Source organism: Oncorhynchus gorbuscha, linkage group LG06 (assembly GCF_021184085.1).
Source record: "Oncorhynchus gorbuscha isolate QuinsamMale2020 ecotype Even-year linkage group LG06, OgorEven_v1.0, whole genome shotgun sequence".
Taxonomy (NCBI): domain Eukaryota; kingdom Metazoa; phylum Chordata; class Actinopteri; order Salmoniformes; family Salmonidae; genus Oncorhynchus; species Oncorhynchus gorbuscha.
In genome coordinates, this window is record NC_060178.1 from 78,115,827 (window position 1) to 78,140,958 (window position 25,132).

Sequence of the window (25,132 nt, forward strand, 5' to 3'; positions counted from 1 at the left end):
GAGAGAGAGAGGGTGGAATGGAGACTTAACACACAGACATACATGGAGAGAGAGAGGGTGGAATGGAGACTTAACACACAGACATACATGGAGAGAGAGAGGGTGGAATGGAGACTTAACACACAGACATACATGGAGAGAGAGAGGGTGGAATGGAGACTTAACACACAGACATACATGGAGAGAGAGAGGGTGGAATGGAGACTTAACACACAGACATACATGGAGAGAGAGAGGGTGGAATGGAGACTTAACACACAGACATACATGGAGAGAGAGAGGGTGGAATGGAGACTTAACACACAGACATACATGGAGAGAGAGAGGGTGGAATGGAGACTTAACACACAGACATACATGGAGAGAGGGTGGAATGGAGACTTAACGCACAGACATACATGGAGAGAGAGAGAGGTTGGGATGGAAGAGAGAGAATGGAGACTAAACACACAGACCTCACTAGCATCACCATGGCAACTATGGAAGGCGAGACACAAGGGAAGGGATCGAGTAATTAGAAGAAAAAAGTGAATGCTGGTGCGTGTCAGTCTGCTTCTTCAGCATGAAACAAGTTAATCAACTATCAACTAGTTTTCATCGTCTTCTGAAAATCTTCTGACTATTCCACTGAACTTGTTGTGAAAGCATCAGTATGGTAATGTATAGACAGTGAGGACGAGAGCAAGAGAGACGTAGTGTGCGTGCGTAAGGGTGTTTTGTGTCCATTACCAAACAACTGGTAAGTGTGCAGTGCTGTAAAGATGTAAAAATCATTACCAGCCATACGTTATCATGTATAATCATTGCATAAGTTATAACAGATTATCTTTGTTGTCTCTTATGTTTCTAACGCAGTTCAAGATAGAAGGTATTTTACATTTACATTTTAGTCATTTAGCAGACACTCTCATCCCGGTTGACTTACTGGAGCAATTAGGGTGCCTTGCTCAAGGGCAGATTTTTCACCTAGTCAGCGCGGGAATTCAAACCAGTGACCTTTCAGTTATTGTCCCAGTCAAACGTTGATATGACTTACAGTATCTGCTGCTACAGGGGTTGGTTTTTCAAAATGACTAAATGTGTCTAATATTGTCTTTCTGTTCCTCTCTTTCAGAATGAGAAGCACCTGGGTCATTCTGCCAGCAGGTCCAGCAACATTTCCAAGGTAAGGTCAGAGATAGAACATACAGGATGAATGGTATATGACAGACCTGTACCTACCAAAGGGCAACCGAGAGGTAAGGTCAGAGATAGAACATACAGGATGAATGGTATATGACAGACCTGTACCTACCAAAGGGCAACCGAGAGGTAAGGTCAGAGATAGAACATACAGGATGAATGGTATATGACAGACCTGTACCTACCAAAGGGCAACCGAGAGAGAAAGAGTGGATTAAAGAACTGAGGGCTACCAAAAAGTTATTTTGACGAGAGAGGGATAGAAAGAGAGAGAGAGGGAAAGATAGAAAAGTGAAAATAACACAGAGGGTGATGGACAGAATGGAGACAGACATCCTGTAGAGAAACAGAGCCTAGACTGACAGGGGGTCCTAACCTGCCAGTCACTTCCACAGTCAGAGGTACAGCTCTCTGATCACTTCTTATTGAGAGAGACGTCTCCAAACACACAGGCTGCGTTTCAAACTCATAAAAGACGCACCCTCCTCCACTTACCCTCGCCTTATGCCCTTGGGAGAATCCCCGCGGCCATCTTTGCCATCGGGCCAAATTATTAGCCAAGCAAGGGAAGATGGCAACGAAAGCCCATCAGCCCTCGTTTTTGATCGAGTTTGCGAGTGTACAATTATGTTCACTCCGGGGCCTGAAACGTACAATCATCACAAATTGAATTATTGGGCATCTGCTAAGAAAAGTCAGCCAAAACTTAATACCAGCATTAACATGGAGAAGTCAACATACAAGTGTAAGTAAAAACGAATCTAAATCAGTTAGAAACTGTGCTACTAATGCACATGACGGCTCAAACACTTATCATAAAAGTAATGATGTTTTTGTTTGGTTAGCTTTTGGAAATGTTAGCTTGCGCACAACTTTCCCTGACATCACACTTATACATTGTGATTTTCGATTTACCTCATGTAGTAGGATGGCTAACACTCGATGCCAGCGGATGCGTTGTCTTCTAGCCAAGATATGAAATGCAATCATAATTGACTGTAGCGCATGTAAGGCACACAACAGTTCCATGCTGACTGAAAACACAACTTTGATGAACGAGTGACAGATTTCCGGGCAAGAGCGGACCATTTAAAATGAATTCATTCTTCCCTCGCTCCTTGCCCTGCACATGTCAACTCATCAGACATCATAAAAAAAAAAAAAAGTATTTTACATTTAAGTGTTTGGAGTGCAGCCACAGTCTCACCTCCTCCAACCCAACTGACACTTAATTAAACATCAGGGCTGCAACTCAATAGTCTACAGGGCCTCCTCTCCTTGTCTCTTCGTTACTCACCTGCACTGATCTAAAAAAAACACATTGATTTCATATGGATGTGTTACATGGATTGTTCCTTATATTGGAACAATACTAGTCCTCATACCTCACTCGATCTACCCTCCGTATCTCTCTTTCTCTCTCCACTATCCCTCTACCCCGCTCCCTTCTCTCTGCCGGGACAGATTGGTTGTGTTCTCCTGAGCAGCCTGTGAGCCTCTTAGTGGGATAAAGCCTTTACATCTGCTAATAGTCAGGGTCACTTCGTCGCCATAGCAATGTTCCGTTGGCCATGTTTGAGCCGGGTGGCATGAGTCGGTAGGATGTAATGCCACCCTGGTAACAAGAAAGGAGCTAATTATTTTAATGAGCTCCGCCCCCCCCAAAAAGGAAAATGACAATGCCCAGTGTGCGTTGTAATTGTTACATTTACATTTTGCTCATTTACTTATCCACTTAACCAGAGCAACGTATTCAGTGCATTCAACTAAGGTACAAAGTAAAACGTTTCTATTTTGGTACTGAGAATGTTGTTGTCGTTAAGACTTGCAACGGCACAGTGCTGTGAAAAGATTGTTCAGATGTTTTGTACTGAATGTTATCAGATCTTCAACCAAAACCTAATATTAGATAAAGGGAACCTGAGTTTTCAAAAAAAAGTATACTTATTTTATTTATTTAGTTAACAAGGTTATGCAACACCCAATTCACCTGTGTAAAAAGTTATTGCCCCCTTACATTCAACAACTGGTTGTGCCACCTTTAGCTGCAATGACTGCAAACAAATGCTTTGGAAGTGTTGGCTCACTCTTGCATGCAGAACTGCTTTAACTCAGGGACATTTGTGGGTTTTCAAGCATGAACTGCTCGTTTCAAGTCCTGCCACAACATCTCAATTGGGACTGGACTTTGACGGGGCCATTTCAAAACTTCAAATGTGTTGCTTTTTAGCCACTTTCATGTAGCTTGATTGTGTGTTTTGGTTCATTGTCTTGCTGCGTGACCCAGCTGCGCTTCAGCTCACAGACAGATGGCCTGACATTCTGCTGTAGAATTCTCTGATACAGAGCAGAATTCATGGTTCCTTATATTAAGGCAAGTTGTCCAGGTCCTGAGGCAGCAATGCATCCCCAAACCATCACACTACCACCACCATGCTTGACTGTTGGTATAAGGTTCTCACTGTGGAATGCAGTGTTTGATTTTCACCAGGCAAAATGGGACCAATGTCAAAGCGTCTGCTAAATGGCATATATTATTATTATATTATCCAAAAAGTTGACTCAATTTTGCCAAAAAGAACCTGGATGATCCTCAAGATTCTTGGAAGAATGTTCTATGGACAGATGATTCAAAAGTTCAACTTTTTGGATGACATTGTTCCCATTATACCATAATTTAAAAAAATACCCCGGCCAAACCCTAACCATAATTTTGCGCCGCCCTATGGGACTCAGTCATGGCTGGTTGTGATACAGCCCCATATTGGCAGTAGAATACGTTTTTTTTAAATTAGAATCTGGTTTCAGTAGCACACAGTGCCTGCTTCTAGTTGTTATTGCAGTGTGTCATTATCATGGTTACTAGGTTGGATTGAGTCCGCCTCTTCTTGGTCTCTCCAAGCCTGAGTTATTTGCTTTGGTCGTTGGCCTCAGTAAGACTCATACATTCATTTTGTTCACTGAGGTGAAATACCTAAAGGGAAATTAAATTTAATGAACACGGAAATGTTGCCTGTGCAAACAGAGAAGAGCAGAGAGTTGGATAGAGATGTGTTTGAGGTATGAGGAGAATGACAGGAATGTGTCCATTCTGACACATTAACAGGCTCTGTTGGAGCTTGCCAGTGCCACGACTGTGGGTTCATTTCTGAGCTTTTTAGTTTTCTGTTTGTTTCATCACCCGCTTCATACAGACGTTCTGGTGATCATGGATAGTTAAGTAAAAAGTATATTGCATAAATGTTAGTCAAATGTATAGCCGATTATTTCATGCCTGTTTCATTCAGATCTGAGGTTGTAGTCATGCAGATTGGCAGACACAATGATTGGATTTACCTTTTATAGAATCAAATCAAATCCAAGTTTATTTGTCACGTGCGCCGAATACAACAGGTAGCCCTTACAGTGAAATGCTTACTTACAGGCTCTAACCAATAGTGCAAAAAAGGTATTAGGTGAACAATAGGTAAGTAAAGAAATAAAGCTATTACCAGCCTTTCAAAGCACTTCAAGGCTACGGACGTGAGTGCTAAAGGTCTGTAGTTATTTAGGCATTTAGGTCTGCTTGAAACATGTTGGTATTACAGACTCAATCAGGGACATGTTGAATATGTCAGTGAAGACACCTGCCAGTTGGTCAGCACATGCCCGGAGCACACGTCCTGGTAATCCTTCTGGCCCCACAGCCTTGTGCGTGTTGACCTGTTTAAAGGTCTTACTCACGTCAGCTACGGTGAGAGAGTGATAACACAGTTGCATGCTTCAGTGTTGGTTGCCTCGAAGTGAGCATAAATGGCATTTAGCTCATCTGGTAGGCACTCATCACTGGGCTACTATTTGTAGTCTGTAATAGTTGTCAAGCCCTGCCACATCTGACAAGCGTCAGAGACTGTGTAGTAGGATTCAATCTTATTCCTGTATTGAAGCTTTACCTGTTTGATGGTTCGTCTGAGGGCATAGCAGGATTTCTTACAAGCGTCCAGATTAGTGTCCTGCTCATTGAAAGCTGTAGTTCTGGCCGTTAGCTCGTGCGGATGTTGCCTGTAATCCATGGCTTCTGGTTGGGATATGTACGTACGGTCACTGTGGGGACGACAGCGTCAATGCACTTTTTGATGAAGCCAGTGACTGAGGTAGTATACTCCTCAATGCCATTAGATGAATCCCAGTCTGTAATAGCAAAACAGTCCTGTAGCGTAGCATCCATGTCATCTGACCACGTCCGTATTGAGTCACTGGTACTTCCTGCTTTAGTTTTTTCAGTGATTGTAAGCAGATTTGCCCAATGGAGGCCGAGGGAGAGATTTGTATGCATCTCTGTGTGTGGAGGAAAGGTAGTCTAGAGTTTTTCCTCTGGTTACACACTTGACATGCTGGTAGAAATGAGGTAAAACGGATTTAAGTTTGCCTGCATTAAAGTCCCCGGCCACTTGGAGCACCACTTCTGGATGAGCATTTTCTTGTTTGCTTATGGCCTTACACAGCTCGTTGAGTGGGATCTTAGTGCCAGCATCGGTTCTTGGTGGTAAATAGACGACTACCAATAACATAGATATTGTGGTCTACAGCTTATCATGAGGTATTCTACTTCAGGCGAGCAATACTTCAAGACTCCTTTAATATTAAACATTGCGCACCAGCAGTTATTGACAAATAGACACACACCCCTGTCCCTCGTCTTACTAGACATAGCTGCTATGTCCTGCCGAAACACGGAAATGCCAGCCTGCTCTATATTATCCTTATCGTTGTTTAGCCGGTGAAAAATAACTTATTACAGTTTTTAATGTCCCGTTGGTAGGATAGTCTTAATCATAGATTATGAAGTTTGTTTTCCAATGATTGCACATTGGCCAATAATACGGAGGGTAGTGGTGGTTTACCTACTCGTCTAGGATTTAATGGGGATTTTGGACTTGTCTCGATAAAGCAGTATATCCTTCGCGTCAGACTCATTACATTTTTAAAATTGTCCAGTTCGAGGTGAGTACTTGCTGTGCTGATATCCAGACTCTCTTTTTGGTCATAAGAGAAGGTTGCAGCAACATTATGTGCAAAATTAGTTACAAACAATGAGAAAAAAACTAACAAAGTAGCACAGATGGTTACGAACCCATAAAACGGCAGCCATCCCCTCCGGTGCCATTATAGCCAGTATATCTGAAAATGATATAGCTAACACAGTACCTTCCTCATTTTCCCAGTCTTGCTGGTGTTTAATAACACACTATGTAAATGTTCTACTTCCACAGTTAAATATTGTCTCATTGATTTTAAAGACAGCTCCTCTGTTTTGATCCTCGCACCCCTACATGTGGTTATTTTTTCTTTGTGTGTGTGTGTGTGTGTGCGTGCGTGCGTGCGTGCGTGTGTGTGTGTGTGTAAGATGGCAAGACAACAAAAAAACAGTGCAAACTAGAATGCTCCTTGGCCCTAAACAGAGAGTACGCAGTGGCAGAATACCTGACCACTGTGACTGACCCAAACTTAAGGAATGCTTTGACTATGTACAGACTCAGTGAGCATAGCCTTGCTATTGAGAAAGGCTGCCGTAGGCACACCTGGCTCACAAGAGGCTATGTGCACACTGCCCACAGAATGAGGTGGAAACTGAGCTGCACTTTCTGACCTCCTGCCAAATGTATGACACTATTAGAGACACATATTTCCCTCAGGTTACACAGATCCACAAAGAATTTGAAAACAAACCCAATTTTGATAAACTCCCATATCTGTGTGCCATCACAGCCATCACAGCAAGATTTGTGACCTGTTGCCACAAGAAAAGGGCAACCAGTGAAGAACAAACACCATTGTAAATACAACCCATATTTATATTTATTTATTTTCCCATTTGTACTTTCACTGTTTTCACATTGTTACAACACTGTATATAGACATAATATGACATTTGAAATGTATTTATTCTTTTGGAACTGTGAGTGTAATGTTTACTGTTCATTTTTGTTTATTATCCACTTCACTTGCTTTGGTAAGTAAAGCCCTTGAATTGACAGGCAGAGAGAGAAGGTGAAGGCAGAGTTGAATTCATTGAATAATTTATTGATCTCATCCAACCCCTGAGCTATAAATTGCCCTTTAGTTACAGATGTAGTCAATAGGTAATTAGTGGATGGTGTATAGTAGAGGCTAATACCTGGGAGGCGTCTGATTTCATTTATTTATTCAATGTAACCTTTTTTTAACTAGGCAAGTCAGTTAAGAACAAATTCTTATTTACAATGACCAGGGAACAGTGGGATTTTTACCTTGTCAGCGCTGGGATTCGGTCCAGCAACCTTTCGGTTACTGGCCCGACGCTCTAGCCACAAGGCTACCTGCCGCCTCTGACTGCAGAGCTTCTATTCTCTACACCAGATGTACCGGGACACGTAATATTACAACACACCTCTACTACCACTGAGCATAAGGCTACACCAAGGTTATAGACGAAAGGATTTCTGATCCCATTTGTTACTACCACACCAGTGCTGCTAATGGGTGTTTTAATGAGGTATAGAGCTTCTTCAAATCAAATCAAATCAAATCAAATTTTATTTGTCACATACACATGGTTAGCAGATGTTAATGCGAGTGTAGCGAAATGCTTGTGCTTCTAGTTCCGACAATGCAGTGATAACCAACAAGTAATCTAACTAACAATTCCAAAACTACTGTCTTATACACAGTGTAAGGGGATAAGGAACATGTACATAAGGATATATGAATGAGTGATGGTACAGAGCAGCATACAGTAGATGGTATCGAGTACAGTATATACATATGAGATGAGTGTGTAGACAAAGTAAACAAAGTGGCATAGTTAAAGTGGCTAGTGATACATGTGTTACATAAGGATGCAGTCGATGTTGTAGAGTACAGTATATACATATGTATATGAGATGAATAATGTAGGGTAAGTAACATTATATAAGGTAGCATTGTTTAAAGTGGCTAGTGATATATTTACATCAATTCCCATTATTAAAATGGCTGGAGTTGGGTCAGTGTCAATGACAGTGTGTTGGCAGCAGCCACTCAATGTTAGTGGTGGCTATTTAACAGTCTGATGGCCTTGAGATAGAAGCTGTTTTTCAGTCTCTCGGTCCCAGCTTTGATGCACCTGTACTGACCTCACCTTCTGGATGATAGCGGGGTGAACAGGCAGTGGTTCGGGTGGTTGATGTCCTTGATGATCTTTATGGCCTTCCTGTAACAACGGGTGGTGTAGGTGTCCTGGAGGGCAGGTAGTTTGCCCCGGTGATGCGTTGTGCAGTCCTCACTACCCTCTGGAGAGCCTTACGGTTGAGGGCAGAGCAGTTGCCGTACCAGGCGGTGATACAGCCCGCCAGGATGCTCTCGATTGTGCATCTGTAGAAGTTTGTGAGTGCTTTTGGTGACAAGCCGAATTTCTTCAGCCTCCTGAGGTTGAATAGGCGCTGCTGCGCCTTCTTCACGACGCTGTCAGTGTGAGTGGACCAATTCAGTTTGTCTGTGATGTGTATGCCGAGGAACTTAAAACTAGCTACCCTCTCCACTACTGTTCCATCGATGTGGATAGGGGGTGTTCCCTCTGCTGTTTCCTGAAGTCCACAATCATCTCCTTAGTTTTGTTGACGTTGAGTGTGAGGTTATTTTCCTGACACCACACTCCAAGGGCCCTCACCTCCTCCCTGTAGGCCGTCTCGTCGTTGTTGGTAATCAAGCCTACCACTGTTGTGTCGTCCGCAAACTTGATGATTGAGTTGGAGGCGTGCGTGGCCACGCAGTCGTGGGTGAACAGGGAGTACAGGAGAGGGCTCAGAACGCACCCTTGTGGGGCCCCGTGTTGAGGATCAGCGGGGAGGAGATGTTGTTGCCTACCCTCACCACCTGGGGGCGGCCCGTCAGGAAGTCCAGTACCCAGTTGCACAGGGCGGGGTCGAGACCCAGGGTCTCGAGCTTGATGACGAGCTTGGAGGGTACTATGGTGTTGAATGCCGAGCTGTAGTCGATGAACAGCATTCTCACATAGGTATTCCTCTTGTCCAGGTGGGTTAGGGCAGTGTGCAGTGTGGTTGAGATTGCATCGTCTGTGGACCTATTTGGGCGGTAAGCAAATTGGAGTGGGTCTAGGGTGTCAGGTAGGGTGGAGGTGATATGGTCCTTGACTAGTCTCTCAAAGCACTTCATGATGACGGAAGTGAGTGCTACGGGCGGTAGTCGTTTAGCTCAGTTACCTTAGCTTTCTTGGGAACAGGAACAATGGTGGCCCTCTTGAAGCATGTGGGAACAGCAGACTGGTATAGGGATTGATTGAATATGTCCGTAAACACACCGGCCAGCTGGTCTGCGCATGCTCGGAGGGCGCGGCTGGGGATGCCGTCTGGGCCTGCAGCCTTGCGAGGGTTAACACGTTTAAATGTCTTAATCACCTCGGCTGCAGTGAAGGAGAGACTGCATGTTTCCGTTGCAGGCCGTGTCAGTGGCACTGTATTGTCCTCAAAGCGGGCAAAAAGTTATTTAGTCTGCTTGGGAGCAAGACATCCTGGTCCGTGACTGGGCTGGATTTCATCTTGTAGTCCGTGATTGACTGTAGACCCTGCCACATGCCTCTTGTGTCTGAGCCATTGAATTGAGATTCCACTTTGTCTCTGTACTGACGCTTAGCTTGTTTGATAGCCTTACGGAGGGAATAGCTGCACTGTTTGTATTCAGTCATGTTGCCAGACACCTTGCCCTGATTAAAAGCAGTGGTTCGCGCTTTCAGTTTCACGCGAATGCTGCCATCAATCCACGGTTTCTGGTTAGGGAATGTTTTTATCGTTGCTATGGGAACGACATCTTCGACGCACGTTCTAATGAACTCGCACACCGAATCAGCGTATTCGTCAATATTCTTCACACCATGGCCATGATCGTTTGAAATCCAGGCTCGTGTGGCAGTTTTGAAGTACTTCATTGAGTCTATGGAAAATGTTTTAACACTTTCACGTTCAACCGTTAAATTAACAGACAATTAATAAACCGACCAACTGAAAATACGAGTATCTGCAGAAGTAGTTAGGTTTTGAAATTGGCTTTCCAGTTGTTGTTTTTTCAAATGTTTTGCCGTTTGAAATAACTCCGTCAGATGCCATGTAGTGGTAATGTAATGTGAACTAACAGCCAGCTGTACTGTGTATATTTGTATGAGTTTGGTCGGCACTCTTGACAACGCTGAATCCCTTTTATCTCCTGGACTTCGTCAGTGTGGTTGTTGTTTTTATCACGCTGTGCGTCAGTACATGCCATGTTTATGATGCATTCTGTGTAAGTGTAGTAATATAGACTGGATGAAGTTCTACATAAGCTATTTGCTAGTTCTCTAACGTTGGAGATATTTCCATTGGCAGTCTCAGAAAATACCCTTGCTAGCTAGCTAACGACTTGCTATCTGAGGAAGATACAGAGCTAATCGGAGGCCAGCTCTTTCTCTTTATTGTTAATGAAGCCCAATGTTACTATTTTTCTGGTGATGCCGATGAGACAAATCGGAATTATATTTGTGTTTCACTCTCTCTCTCTTCCTCAGGCGGGGAGTCCCACCTCCATCAATGCCCCCTGCAGCTTTTCACGGTCATCGGTCACCCCCTCCAACCAGGACATCTGCAGGTACTGTACACACACCTTTAAACAATAACCTTTAAACTCTAACCCCTGACCTTTAACCCTCCAACCATGACATCTGCTGGTGTACATCCTTCAAATGCGTTGGGCTGCTGAGGGTTTACTGGCTCTGGATCTTAGCAGTCTCATGTTTAGTTGATTTAGTTGATTGTATGCAGCGTGAAAGCAAGGTGCCAGATGGGTTACAGATGGTGTTGTCTGATGCTAAACAGAATAGATGGGAACTAGATATGGCAGTAAGGAGTACTATTGTCCAGAAATGGTGTTCTGCTTTATGCCAACCCCTTTGTGTGAGGTCAGGGAGGGAGTTTCCCTGATATAACTCTCCATCCTTTCCTTTATATGTTTTGTTTGAAGCATGCTGGCCTTTTGTTTCATTTCATATACATTTTTTCTACCCATCTCTCCTTCTCTCCTGTACTGGTTTTCTGCTATCGTCTGCCCGACCATCCCTTCCTGTCTCCCCTCCTCCAACCTCCATCCCTCCGATCCCTCACACTCAGCCTTGCCGCCACATCTCCAGACCCATGCTACCAGAAGCCTTTGTGGTTCTGATGAACTCCAAGAGCAAAACCTCTCAGGGGTCAGGAGGGGGCATCTCTGTGACAACACTCTGCCTGGACACGCCCCCAGCCTTCAAGCCCTCCAAAGGCCGGGGCGGGCTCTCCTTCGGGACGGAATGGCTTTCATTGCTCCGCCCCTCCACCGTCTACGGGACGCTGAAGTTCTCTCACTCTCTGAGCAATGTGGGCCAGCGCATGGACAGCCTCTGTAGCGGACTGCACTTCGTAGACCGGACCTGTTCTGAAGGAGAGCTGGATGTAAAACCTAAACAACCCAACACAGACCAGAAGTCCAAGATGTTCAACGGCAAAGCAGCCACACTCACACACCAGGCCTCGAACCATCCTCCCTTCCCCACACACACACTCACCCGCACACACCCTCACCTCGTTCCCTCATTCACCAACAACTACAAGTACCTCACCCACGAACACTGTTTCCAACCTCACTCTTCCGGCGTCCATCCTTCTCCTCCTCCACCACTTCCTAACTCCCACCTTCACCCGCCCAGCTCCAAACTCCTCCGCCTCTTCCTCCCCTTCTCTCGCTCCTCTACCTCTGCCAGTCTACAGTGTTCTGAGCTGGGTAGCTATGCTTCCCGCCTCCACATCACCAAATCCTCCAGCACCCTAATGGGGGGCAATGAGCCTCCCCTGGGGGGAACAGATGGCCTCCTGGGGGATGACGATGTGTTTGAGATCCCCCAGGGAGGGACCGGAACTTGGACAGGGGCTGGAGCCCCAGGAAGTGGTGCCAGAAGCGGGGATTTGGGTCTGCTTGGGGCAGCCCCCCTTTGCTACATGGACGAAGACAGCGATCTGGACCGTTTTTCAATTCTAGACCGGTGTTCGTCACCTGCCCATTCTGACAAAATGGGACCTCTCACACCAGGCACGCTCTCGCCCTATTCGCTGTCCGGAGACTGCTGCAGGTGGGTGATTCCTGGATTGTGACCCCCCTGTGTGTGAAGTGGTAGACTCCTCCTGCTCACCCCCGTGCTGTGATGTGGTAGAGACACATACAATTCCATGGCTGGATCCTGCCTACACCTCCTGTGATATGACGTGGTAGAGCCCTACCCATCCCTCCTGTGAAGTGGTAGTGACTGTGCGATCAGGGACTAGCTGGAATGGAATGGTCAGTGACACTGTGGTCTACTCTTCAAGTATGCTTGCGTGGCTGTTATTTTTAAATTGAAAAATAGAATTTAAATAATTATCTTGCTGGTTATCCACAGAGACAGTAGGCATGGTGGGAGTGGTGGTGGTGGGGGGAGGGACAGACAGAGGAGAGAGAAAGACAAAAAGAAAGGGCGAGAGGGAGCAAGTGCTTTTGGATGAAGGTGTTCTGATTTATCACTCCTCCTCTGTACCAGTGGAGGCTCCTCAGAGGAGGAAGGGGAGAACCATCCTCAGTGAATTTAATCAAAATTGTGAAACATTAAAAAAGTTATCCTTTTTCGATAACACTATACTAAATATATTCACGTGTGACCCAATAAATTATTAAAACACACTGTTTTGAAATTAAGCTCTACAGTAGCCTCAACAGCACTCTGGTGAAGGCAGAGGAAAGCTAGTTTCAGTCCTCCTCTGGGTACATTGACTTCAATACAAAGCCTAGGAGGCTCATGGTTCTCACCCCCTTCCATAGATTTACGCAGTAATTATGACAACTTCCGGAGAACGTCCTCCAACCTATCAGACCTCTTGAAGCATGAACTGTTGTCCACCCAATCAAAGGATCAGAGAATGAATCTAGTACTGAAAGCATAAGCTACAGCTAGCTAGCACTACAGTGCATAAAATGTGGTGGGTAGTTGACTCAAAGAGAGAGAAATTCATTTCTTTAAAATGAAGGAGAAGCTAGAGCGAAAGAGGGCTAGCTTTATTTTGTTGTATATTCACTTAGCTAGTGAATGCAGCTAGCTAGTTTAGCCTACTCAAACAGTGGAGGATGCTATGTTAGCTAGCTGGCTATGGCTATCCAACGCTGGAACCTCTTCCGGTATTATTTTCACTGGGGCCCGCCGGTATAACTGCTAAACTGATTGCTGAATGTACACCGCACTGCATGATTGTATTGGGTTTACTAACACGTTAGTTATAGTAGCTATGTTGACAACAACGTGTAGTGGTAATTATTTGAAGGTTTGGAAACAACAACTGATGTGTTGTGCACTTAAGTCCACAATTGAAGGGAAAGAGAGAGAGCGCATAGATTTATTTTATTTATTTTACCTTTATTTAACTAGACAAGTCAGTTAAGAACAAATTCTTATTTTCAATGACAGCCTAGGAACAGTGGGTTAACTGCCTGTTCATGGGCAGAATGACAGATTTGTATCTTGTCAGCTCAGGGGTTTGAACTTGCAACCTTCCGGTTACTAGTCCAACGCTCTAACCACTAGGCTACCCTGCCGCCCCAATATACGATAAGGAATTATATGAGCAAAAATTATCAAGCTGTTTGTATGTGGCTGCTAAGAAAGTTAACTGTGTCTGCATGTGATCAGGGGTGTATTCATTCCGTTTATCCCAGAAACTGGGATAAACATACCTGAATTTGTCCAATAGAAACTCTTGTTTGCAACTGATAGATGCAGGCAAGAGTGTGCAAGGTGGTATTGAATGTGTCACTGTCTGCCACCTTGATTACTAAAAATGTCTCTTGACCTGGAAACGTTCATTCATAGGCCAAGTTAGGGTGTAGCAACCTCATGATGGGTGCAGGGAAAAGGTGAGTATCATGTAGTAGACTAAACCTATCGATGTTATATTGAGCTGTGTGAATGGAATATGAATGACAGTCATCCAATATGCTGTAATAGAAATAAGGCCATGCTCATAAAACATATATATTGTCCTCCCTCATCTTACACGGCACCGACCGCCACTGCTCTGTACTTCCTGTAGAGTCAGAGGTTAAATAACCTTTATTTACCTAGGCAAGTCAGTTAAGGACAAATTCTTATTTACAATGACGGCCTACACCGGCCAAACCCGGATGATGCTGGGCCAATTGTGCGCCGCCCTATGGGACTCCCAATCACTGCCGGTTGTGATACAGCCTGGATTCCAACCAGGGTGTCTGTAGTGACGCTTCTAGCACTGAGGTGCAGTGCCTTAGACCTCTGCGCCACTCGGGAGCCCAAGGAGCTTTAATTGGACCCTGTTCCCTTTACATGGGCCTATGCACCCTGGTCAAAAGTAATGCACTATAGAAGGAATGGGGTGCCATTTGGGACGCACAAATGGACTGCAGGGTTGAGACAATTCTAATTTAATTCCAGGCAATTCAGAAAGTAAACCAAATTCCAATTACACATTTTCCTCATTGAAAAGCATTGAAGAGAATTGGAATTGGATTTCAGTGTACTTCCTGAATTGACTGGAATTTAAATGGAATTGACATCCAACCCTGATGGACTGAGATCACCACTTATCCAAATCCTTCCTGTTTTGTCTGCTCTGTTCTGTTCTGTCCTGGCTATTAACCTAATAAAACAATCTTTCTGACACATTATTGGAGTGGCTCTCCCTGGTTTGAGTCGACCTGAACAAGAGGAAATGATCCGAATTCGAGCACAAATGTGTTGCAAGAGATATCAGTACAGTGGGAGCAGATGAGCTTCTTGATTTCCATAAATTCCCTGAAAACCTACACTAACACATGATTGTTTTAACAGTATTGCACTTTTCAGGTATACTTTAACCCATCTAATAGCCTAACCACTGATCAAGCAACGTTATGGACTAAACGTTCAAATCTTGTTACTGCAAGATCCTTTTGCTGTGACAATGTAGGTCAAATGAAGATCGTACATCTCTGCAGGAATACACAGACGTTATAATGAAGTTATCTTTGTTTCTCTATCATCCGGTATCCATCATCATTTTAACCCGTGTTTCCTGCTGGCATTTGAATGTGTTCCATGTCGAGATACTCTCTGGCACCTGCCATCTCACTATCTCTGCTCAACAAGACGTGTTCTGGCTGACGGAGCACAGTAATCCCTGTTTCTGTAATATTCCCAGCAAGCCAGCAGTGCATAAAATGTCCACCAACACAGCCAATTTATTTGCCAATCAACAGAGAGCTTAGGAACAGCTCTCAGTCGTCTGGTAAAGCACTGTCTCACACATCTGAATACTGGTACACATACTTTATGAATACCATTATGGACACAGTCTGGTGTGGTACGTGTTGATTATAATCTCTCGTTAACTCTTCTAAATTAGTGAGACGGATTGAGGGAATCAACTTGCTTTGCAGAGCTGCATACAAACACACCACAACAACTGACCCCAGCAATAAACACTACCTCTTCTTTATCCCTCCATCTACTCCGCCATCCCACTCCATCTTCCACCACCCCGACTCCTCCTTTGTTCATGTTGTCGTTTAATCTTGTGAGGCTTTGGGCAGATCAAACTCATTAACCTCCTAACTGACTCGCTACACTCACCTCCCCCTTAACCAAGGTGTGTGTGTGTGTGTGTGTGTGTGTGTGTGTGTGTGTGTGTGTGTGTGTGTGTGTGTGTGTGTGTGTGTGTGTGTGTGTGTGTGTGTGTGTGTGTGTGTGTGTGTGTGTGTGTGTGTGTGTGTGTGTGTGTGTGTGTGTGATCGACCTCATGGTTATGATCAGACAGGAGGCACTCCTTTGACCAACTTATTTCTAAACCTGCTGTGCTCTCAGTCTCTGTTCTATCCTTTATTCTTTTCTGCTCTGTTTTGTTATTTTATTCTGACTGAATATCATGCAAATGCTGTTTTCAATGTAGTTCAATGTAATATGGCTCTATAACACTTGTCAAGGACAACTAAGAAGCTTTGTCAGTAAATTACAATGGCAGGTGATTTTCAAGTGTCTTTAGGCCTTGAGGAAAATCACTAGTTTCATGATAAGTATTAATCTTCAAGTAATTGAACTCTACTCTGTTTGAACACAAAGAATGCCTTCATTTTACATTAATTTTGAAGTGAAGCCAACCGTATTGGGTGAGAGAAAAGGCAATATATTTTAAACCAAACTGTGACCATCTCAACTCCAGTGGTTGTTTTTTTTGCCAGAGAATTACCACCACTTTATCCCATAGCTCCCTTTACTCAACACAATCCTATTCTGTTTTATATAAAACCACTTTATCCCATAGCTCCCTTTACTCAACACAATCCTATTCTGTTTTATATAAAACCAATTCATCCCATAGCTTCCTTTACTCAACACAATCCTATTCTGTTTTATATAAAACCACTTTATCCCATAGCTCCCTTTACTCAACACAATCCTATTCTGTTTCATATAAAACCACTTTGTCCCATAGCTCCATTTACTCAACACAATCCTATTCTGTTTTATATAAAACCACTTTATCCCATAGCTCCCTTTACTCAACACAATCCTATTCTGTTTCATATAAAACCAATTCATCCCATAGCTTCCTTTACTCAACACAATCCTATTCTGTTTTATATAAAACCACTTTATCCCATAGCTCCCTTTACTCAACACAATCCTATTCTGTTTTATATAAAACCACTTTATCCCATAGCTCCCTTTACTCAACACAATCCTATTCTGTTTTATATAAAACCACTTTATCCCATAGCTCCCTTTACTCAACACAATCCTATTCTGTTTTATATAAAACCACTTTATCCCATAGCTCCCTTTACTCAACACAATCCTATTCTGTTTCATATAAAACCAATTCATCCCATAGCTTCCTTTACTCAACACAATCCTATTCTGTTTTATATAAAACCACTTTATCCCATAGCTCCCTTTACTCAACACAATCCTATTCTGTTTTATATAAAACCACTTTATCCCATAGCTCCCTTTACTCAACACAATCCTATTCTGTTTTATATAAAACCACTTTATCCCATAGCTCCCTTTACTCAACACAATCCTATTCTGTTTCACATAAAACCACCTCATATTTTCCTATTTCAAATCAGCCTGGACTTTTTGTAGCCTTGTGTTGTGAAGCAGGCTCATTGAGGATTCATGACTGTCTTTGTTCTGTTTCGGCTCAGCTCTGTTAGAGGGCAAGGTCGGTATTCTGACAAAGGCCACATTTGCCCGTCTTGTGCTCCTGCTCTCTGCTCTCTTTTTATATTAGCCTGTCAGATTGTGGGGAGGGGAGTGTGTGTGTGTGTGTGTGTGTGTGTGTGTGTGTGTGTGTGTGTGTGTGTGTGTGTGTGTGTGTGTGTGTGTGTGTGTGTGTGTGTGTGTGTGTGTGTGTGTGTGTGTGTGTGTGTGTGTGTGTGTGTGTGTGTGTGTGTGTGTGTGTGTGATCGACCTCATGGTTATGATCAGACAGGAGGCACTCCTTTGACCAACTTATTTCTAAACCTGCTGTGCTCTCAGTCTCTGTTCTTTCCTTTATTCTTTTCTGCTCTGTTTTGTTATTTTATTCTGACTGAATATCATGCAAATGCTGTTTTCAATGTAGTTCAATGTAATATGGCTCTATAACACTTGTCAAGGACAACTAAGAAGCTTTGTCAGTAAATTACAATGGCAGGTGATTTTCAAGTGTCTTTAGGCCTTGAGGAAAATCACTAGTTTCATGTTAAGTATTAATCTTCAAGGAATTGAACTCTACTCTGTTTGAAAACAAATTATGCCTTCATTTTACATTCATTTTGAAGTGAAGCCAACCGTATTGGGTGAGAGAAAGGGCAATATATTTTAAACCAAACTGTGACCATCTCAACTACAGTGGTTGGTTTTTCTGCCAGAGAATTACCACCACTTTATCCCATAGCTCCCTTTACTCAATACAATCCTATTCTGTTTTATATAAAACCACTTTGTCCCATAGCTTCCTTTACTCAACACAATCCTATTCTGTTTGATATAAAACCACTTTATCCCATAGCTCCCTTTACTCAACACAATCCTATTCTGTTTTATATAAAACCACTTTATCCCATAACTCCCTTTACTCAACACAATCCTATTCTGTTTCACATAAAACCACCTCATATTTTCCTATTTCAAATCAGCCAGGACTTTTTGTAGCCTTGTGTTGTGAAGCAGGCTCATTGAGGATTCATGACTGTCTTTGTTCTGTTTCGGCTCAGCTCTGTTAGAAGGCAAGGTCGGTAATTCTGACAAAGGCCACATTTGCCAGAAATTTCAATCGTCTTGTGCTCCTGCTCTCTGCTCTCATTTTATATTAGCCTGTCAGATTGTGGGGATGGGAGTGTGTGGGTGTGGGCAGGGGGGTGTGTGTGTGGAGAGTATTGACTGCCCTTACATGTTACTCTGCATTTTCAGCAGTGAGTCTAATCCCACCCTCCTCTCTCTCTCTCTCTCTCTCTCTCTCTCTCTCTCTCTCTCTCTCTCTCTCTCTCTCTCTCTCTCTCTCTCGCTCTCTCTCTCAATTATTCTCTCTCTCTCTCTCAATTATTCTCTCCATCAATTTTCCTCCCTTCCCACTTCCTGCTTCTTTTCTTATTTCTCTCTTGACACACACACACACACACACTCAGTGGAGGTTACTCGTAGCTTCCATACTATGTACACCTGTAACACTGGCAGCAGCTACCACAGATCTGCTTTACTGGTGAGGAGGGAGAGAAAGAGAGAGACAGAGACAGCGTGAGAGAAAGAGACCGGACAGAGAAGCAAGTTGGTAGAGAGAAGAGGTGCAATGTTACAGATCTGATTGGTTCCCTGAAATATACCTTTCCTGTGAAGGAGCAGATATTTGATTGAACGTGTGTGTGTGCGTGTGTGTGTGTGTGAATGCTCAGAATTCTCAATAGAGGGGCGTCTGTGTGCGCATAGTCACTATAGTGATCTCATGCCCCTCAGCGCTGAATGCTGCTGATGTAAAAGACCATTAAGTTGTTGTATTTGTAATCCATACTGTAACAAACTATACATGTCATTCTAGGCCTTCCCTATGGATGAGTACCACAGTATGAGTCATTATAGCAGTCAAACAGGGAAATTGTTCCAATCGTTTTTTCACCATTAATTTTTCCCACGGGGGATTTTAGAAGTCACCTTGTCTGAGAGAGATTGACATGGTTATCCAAACGTCACACCAGGGTAAACCTACACAAAACACAGCCCTTATTTTAAGTGTTTCTAAAATCCCCTGTGGGAAAAGTTTATGGTGGGAAAATTATTGGAATCATTTCCAATTTCCAATTTTATGGGTATTATGACACCTCCCACCCATGTCTCTCAGAAAACAGCAAATGATTCATGACTGTGAAGTTGATTTTGGGAATTATTACATTAGTTTGTCATTATTGAGTTTCCTGTTGGGGACATAGTCTCTGTGTTGGGGTTGTATTATTAGTTCAGATGTGATCAGTATGTCGGTCTGTGTCTGATATAGACTCTGATATCTACATTTCCTGGTAACATCACTGAGTTTTGTCTCTGTCTGGGCTGTATTGTGCCTCCGGAGTCCTGTCTGTATACTCCTTTAGGGTCACTGAGAGTGAGTTACCTCTCGATCAGTAACTGTCTAGAGACTGTCTGTTGTCTGAGTATCTGCTATGGTCTAGTAATCTGTGTCTGTGTGTCTCTCTGTAGGATCTGTCACTGCGAAGGAGACGATGACAGCCCACTGATAACACCATGCAACTGTACAGGCAGCTTACGCTTCGTCCACCAGGCGTGCCTGCAGCAGTGGATCAAGTCCTCAGACACACGCTGCTGTGAACTCTGCAAGTACCAGTTCATCATGGAGACCAAGCTCAAACCCCTTCGCAAGGTGAGACTAAAGGTGTGTGTGTGTGTGTGTGTGTGTGTGTGTGTGTGTGTGTGTGTGTGTGTGTGTGTGTGTGTGTGTGTGTGTGTGTGTGTGTGTGTGTGTGTGTGTGTGTGTGTGTGTGTGTGTGTGTGTGTGTGTGTGTGTGTGTGTGTGTGTGTGAGGGGGTGAGGGGGGTGTGTGTGTGTGTGTGTGTTTGTGTGGGTGAGGGGGGGTGTGGGTGGGTGGGTGGGGTGTGTTTGTGTGTTTGTGTGTGTGTGTGGGTGAGGGGGTGTGTGTGTGTTTGTGTGTGTGTGTTTGTGTGGGTGAGGGGGTGTGTGTGTGTGTGTGTGGGGGTGAGGGGGTGTGTGTGTGTTTGTGTTTGTGTTTGTTTGTGTGTGTGTGTGTGGGTGAGGGGGGGTGTGTGTTTGTGTGTGTGTGGTGTGGGTGAGGGGGTGTGTGTGCATACTACACTCATTCTGTTCTAGTTCTACACTCCCAGAGATGACTGTGACCAGAACATGCAGATGTGAATCCCAGTCGAAGACACCGACAAGACAGAAAGCTGTTTTATTTATCTAATACTGATAAGAGTAGCGTGACATTGGGTTTTTGGCTTTTGCAATTGGTTTCAAGAGATTTTGTCATGATACAGTCTTATTTAAGGCATTTATCAATCTTTAACGCTTGCAGATTCAACATTTTAATTAAAATGATAAACTGAACAAAAGCACTTAAATTCTGTTAATAGTTATCAGGTTAATTTAGATCCTGGGTTAATTCAGTACAATATCATGATAACCAGGCCAAATCCTCATCCTCCTCCTCCTCCTCGTCCTCCTCTCTCCTCCTCCTCTCTCTCCCTCCTCCTCCTCTTTCCCCCTCCTCCTCATCCTCTCTCTCCTCTCTCACCCTCCTCCTCGTCCTCATCCTCTCTCCCCCTCCTCCTCCTCTCTCTCTCTCTCCTCTCTCTCTCTCTCCTCCTCTCTCTCTCTCTCTCTCTCTCCCTCCCTCCTCCTCCTCTCTCTCTCTCTCTCCTTCTCCTCTTCCTCCTCCTCCTCCTCTCTCTCCCTCCTCCTCCTCCGCTCTCTCTCCCTCTCCCCCTCCTCCTCTCTCCCCCTCCTCCTCATCTCTCACCCTCCTCCTCTTCCTCCTCCTCCTCTCTCCTCTCCATCAGGATGAAGTGTCTTTATTATCTACCTCTGTTCCTCTGAAAATGTTGCATTATTCAGGAAGTCATGGTGCCAGGATATAGGTTTATAGGACTGGCACACTGGGCTCCATCGCCAAGGAAGACAGATCTATACCTCCTTTCTGCCAAGGAACAGTGGATGGGAAGAGAAGTCCACTTTCCCTCCCTGCTCCTCTTCTTCCTATTCACTAATTTGTCCTCTCCCCATTCTATATTATGTCATACCTCTCATCTCCTCCACTCTCATCTCTCCCTTTCCTCGAATCAATGCCAATAAATTGTCTACATTAATTTCATGTTTGTCATAAATCATTTCAAAGCATGTTGACATCTATGAAGGTTATTGAGAGATTGCATCTGATATTCAGGAGGTATAATGTAGCAAAACCTTTTGTCATGTATTTGACTTTGACCATTGATTTCAATGGGTTTCATGGATCAATAAAAAGAAAGTCCAGTGTGTTGGATCTATAAGAGGTTGAGTAGTACTGGACAGCTGATAAATAGTTAACCAGCATCAGTGTGTGACTGAATGATCCACATAACACGGACAGAATGATGGCCATCAAATATTTAGCACTCATTTAAGCAGCTTGTGAAGAGGGGCATGCGAGCACTTTCTGCCAGACTGCTCATAGTCCATTGATGGTCAATCGCCCAAACCCTGTCAGAGAGAACACAATGGATATTTAAATGTGTGTATCTGACTTAAACTCTTTCGTTTTAAACTCCCTCCATCCCTCCCCTCTTTCTCTCAGTGGGAGAAGCTCCAGATGACGTCTAGTGAGAGGAGGAAGATCATGTGTTCTGTGACGTTCCATGTCATCGCCATAACTTGCGTGGTGTGGTCCCTCTACGTGCTCATTGACCGCACTGCAGACGAGATCAGAACAGGTCATCACAGGCACCAAAACCACCACAACACCCCTCAGAATGGACACTGCACACACTTAAATACTTTCACTGCATGGCAAAAAACCCATTACACCCCTCACTCAATACAGTCATAACATGCCAAAGCACCACAACACACAACTCTAGTACAGTACAACGTCACACACACACACACACACACTCTCTCTCTCTAGGTAGCCTGGCGGTTAAAAGCTTTGGACCAGTAACTGAAAGGTTGCTGGTTTGAATCCCAGAGCCGACAAGGTGAAACAAATCTGCCGTTCTGCCACTGAGCAAGGCAGTTAACCCCCAACAACAACTGTTCCCCGGGCGCCGATGACATAGATGTCAGTTAAGATTAAGTGGGTGTAGATTAAGGCAGCCCCCAGCGCTGATTCAGAAGGGTTGGGTTAGATGTGGAAGAAATGTACAACTGACTAGGTATCCCCTTTCCCTACTCTCGGGTCAGGCCCGTTCATGCAGATTGTCATGTTGTGTTGATCATTATAAATCTAAAGTCAGTGTTTGTGATATTTCTTTGTTATAATGAGTAAGTACCCACTGTATCTCTCTCTTTATCTCTCTCTTATTACATCAAGTCATTTGGTAGACAGCACTCTCAGCATGGTGCAAGACAATTAGAACTGTTTTTCTGGGTCTGGTAAAGAGCAGCTGAAGGCAATAAACAACTTCTTTGGGTAGAAAACAGTCTATGATATTAGTCAGAAACATGTATTCTAGTTTGAAATATACAAAATATGATACTTTTGGTCATATAGTCAGTCTCATTCAAAACAGAGATTTTTGAGATAATTAGTAAAAAATGGTATGTCATTGAATGAAGGGTATCGTAAACAGTTTTCCTTGAATTTGGTTTATTTCAATCCTGCCCTCATGCCCACAGCTGGCATCATCCAAGTAATCATCCATTCTAAGAGCATCCGATCGTAATGCCCATGGTCAAAATTGTCCGAAATTCGATATCCCTGTGGAGCTAATTAGGGAACATCAGTAAATGACACAATGTACATGGGACACTATTTTAAAATGTCAATAGTTCCACATTTCAATGACTTAACCTCAAACCAACTCTAAATTGTAGAAATGCATATACAAATATTGAAAGCATTTAATAAAACAACTAAAAGGTGCGCAACGTGAAAATATTGTTCCATTTACATTGTGAAATGTATTGACGGTCCCTAACTAGCCCCATAGATAGGCTATCCGGATGAAGCTAATTGGCGAAAGAAGTTGCCTAACTTGCTAGGTAGTCTTGGCTACTTCCAGACACAAGACCTGGTTAGACTGTTTCAAGTTGTCTAGAAGGGTGAGTGACTGTAACTGTGCACTGTTTTGGCAGAGTAAAAAGACAAAACGCTTCCCACGTTTGAACACATACACAAGACACCCACATGAAAGCACGCCTCCAAAAAATCTCCATCTCAGTGACATTTCCTAGTGAGGAGAATTGAAACCAAGGCTAGATCAGGAAGTTCAGCTCCCCTTTCAGCTGTTATTGTACTGCTAGAGAGAGGAGTGGGGGGAGGGGATAGAGACCCACTCTCTTTTCACCAGTGTAAGTGAATAAGCAGTATAAGTGCATGATAAACTTATAAACTCTCCACCCTCTCTGTCTATCTGTCTATCACTGGTAATACATTGTAATGGCAATCTCTTCACCCATGCAGCCGGAAGAATCCCAGGTAAACTTTTCACCTTTGACCGTTAACCATGTTTTGTGTAATTTCCTGTGAGACTGGGCTCTGGTGTATAGGGCTTTTTCTATATATATTTCTAATTGAATCTTACCTTGGTTCCTGTCATCATCCTCCCTCTTTGCCCTCCCCCCCAGCACTGACTTTGTTGAGGAAAAGTTGTACTTACTGTATGTAATATAACTGTGATATGTGGTTGTCTTACCTAGCTACATTAAGATGAATGCACTAACTGTAAGTTGCTCTGGATAAGAGTGCCTACTAAAATGTAAAATGTTTTTAAAACGCATTGGAGAGGGCCAGAGTGGAGAGACCTTGGACCTTCTTCTCCAATCTGTTTGGGAAGGAGGTGAGGAGATAGGACGCAAGGAATTGCAGAAAGAGGAATTAAGATAGAGCCTAGTTCCTGTTCCTACTTCCTACAGTACAATACCCTCCCTTTCTTTACCCTCCTCTCCTCTTCATGGTAGAACTGATTCAATTCTTTCACCCTCCATTTCTTGTAGCATCTGCATCCTAGATAAGCATATAAATATTTGTGACTGTTGGCAATGTATTTTACATGTCTCTCTCTCACTCTCCCTCCCTCTTTCTTTCTTCTCGCTCTTCTGACTCTAACCCCAGGTATCTTGGAGTGGCCATTCTGGACCAAGCTGGTGGTGGTAGCCATCGGCTTCACGGGTGGCCTGGTCTTCATGTACGTCCAGTGTAAAGTCTACATCCAGCTGTGGAGGAGACTCAAGGCCTACAACCGGGTGATCTACGTCCAGAACCGCCCAGAGATGTGTAAAAAGCAAGTGGTCGAGAAGCTGCCCCTCATGGAGCCCAGTTTGGAGCACAAGGAGGCTCTGGCCCTCACCCAGTCTGACACAAACTCCTCCCAGTACACAGAGACAGAGGACTACAGTATGGAAGTGCTACATGTCTGACCAACATATTACTGAAGCCCCCAGACCATTTTACATATACTAATACACAGGCACACTCTGGCTGATCAACATATACACACACAAACACGAGCAAACCAAGTAAAAAACACAAAACACACAGACATACATAAGACCATAGTATGGGGGTTGTACTAAGGTGTGAGTGACCCACCTTCACCCTTCCCCCATCTCCACACAGTCTGAAACAGTATGGACCAGTACCCGCTCCCAGGACTAGACCTTCACTGGGCCAATAGACCCTTTATATATATATATATA

General features: G+C 43.8%; 1 protein-coding gene across 3 annotated transcripts; it reads left to right on the forward strand.

Annotated features, from left to right (window-relative positions):
- The first annotated feature begins 250 nt into the window (after positions 1-250).
- LOC124038364 lies at positions 251-25,132 on the forward strand. Of its 3 annotated transcripts, XM_046354163.1 has the most exons (8): positions 251-1,165; positions 10,736-10,815; positions 11,334-12,325; positions 19,964-20,144; positions 22,071-22,206; positions 23,898-23,912; positions 24,220-24,273; positions 24,549-25,132. In XM_046354163.1, exons 3-8 carry the CDS (start codon positions 11,358-11,360, stop codon positions 24,851-24,853), a joined length of 1,659 nt encoding a protein of 552 aa, XP_046210119.1. In that variant the 5' UTR covers positions 251-1,165; positions 10,736-10,815; positions 11,334-11,357; the 3' UTR covers positions 24,854-25,132. The 3 variants fall into 3 exon arrangements, with proteins under 3 accessions (XP_046210119.1, XP_046210120.1, XP_046210121.1); XM_046354164.1 differs by lacking the exon at positions 24,220-24,273; XM_046354165.1 differs by lacking the exons at positions 23,898-23,912; positions 24,220-24,273.

Coding starts and splice junctions, on each gene's coding strand:
- LOC124038364 (XM_046354163.1), top strand. CDS start 11,358: ATGCTACCAGAAGCCTTTGTGGTTCTGATGAACTCCAAGAGCAAAACC. Junction 12,326..19,963: donor CTGTCCGGAGACTGCTGCAG/GTGGGTGATTCC, acceptor GTCTCTCTGTAG/GATCTGTCACTGCGAAGGAG. Junction 20,145..22,070: donor AGCTCAAACCCCTTCGCAAG/GTGAGACTAAAG, acceptor TCTTTCTCTCAG/TGGGAGAAGCTCCAGATGAC.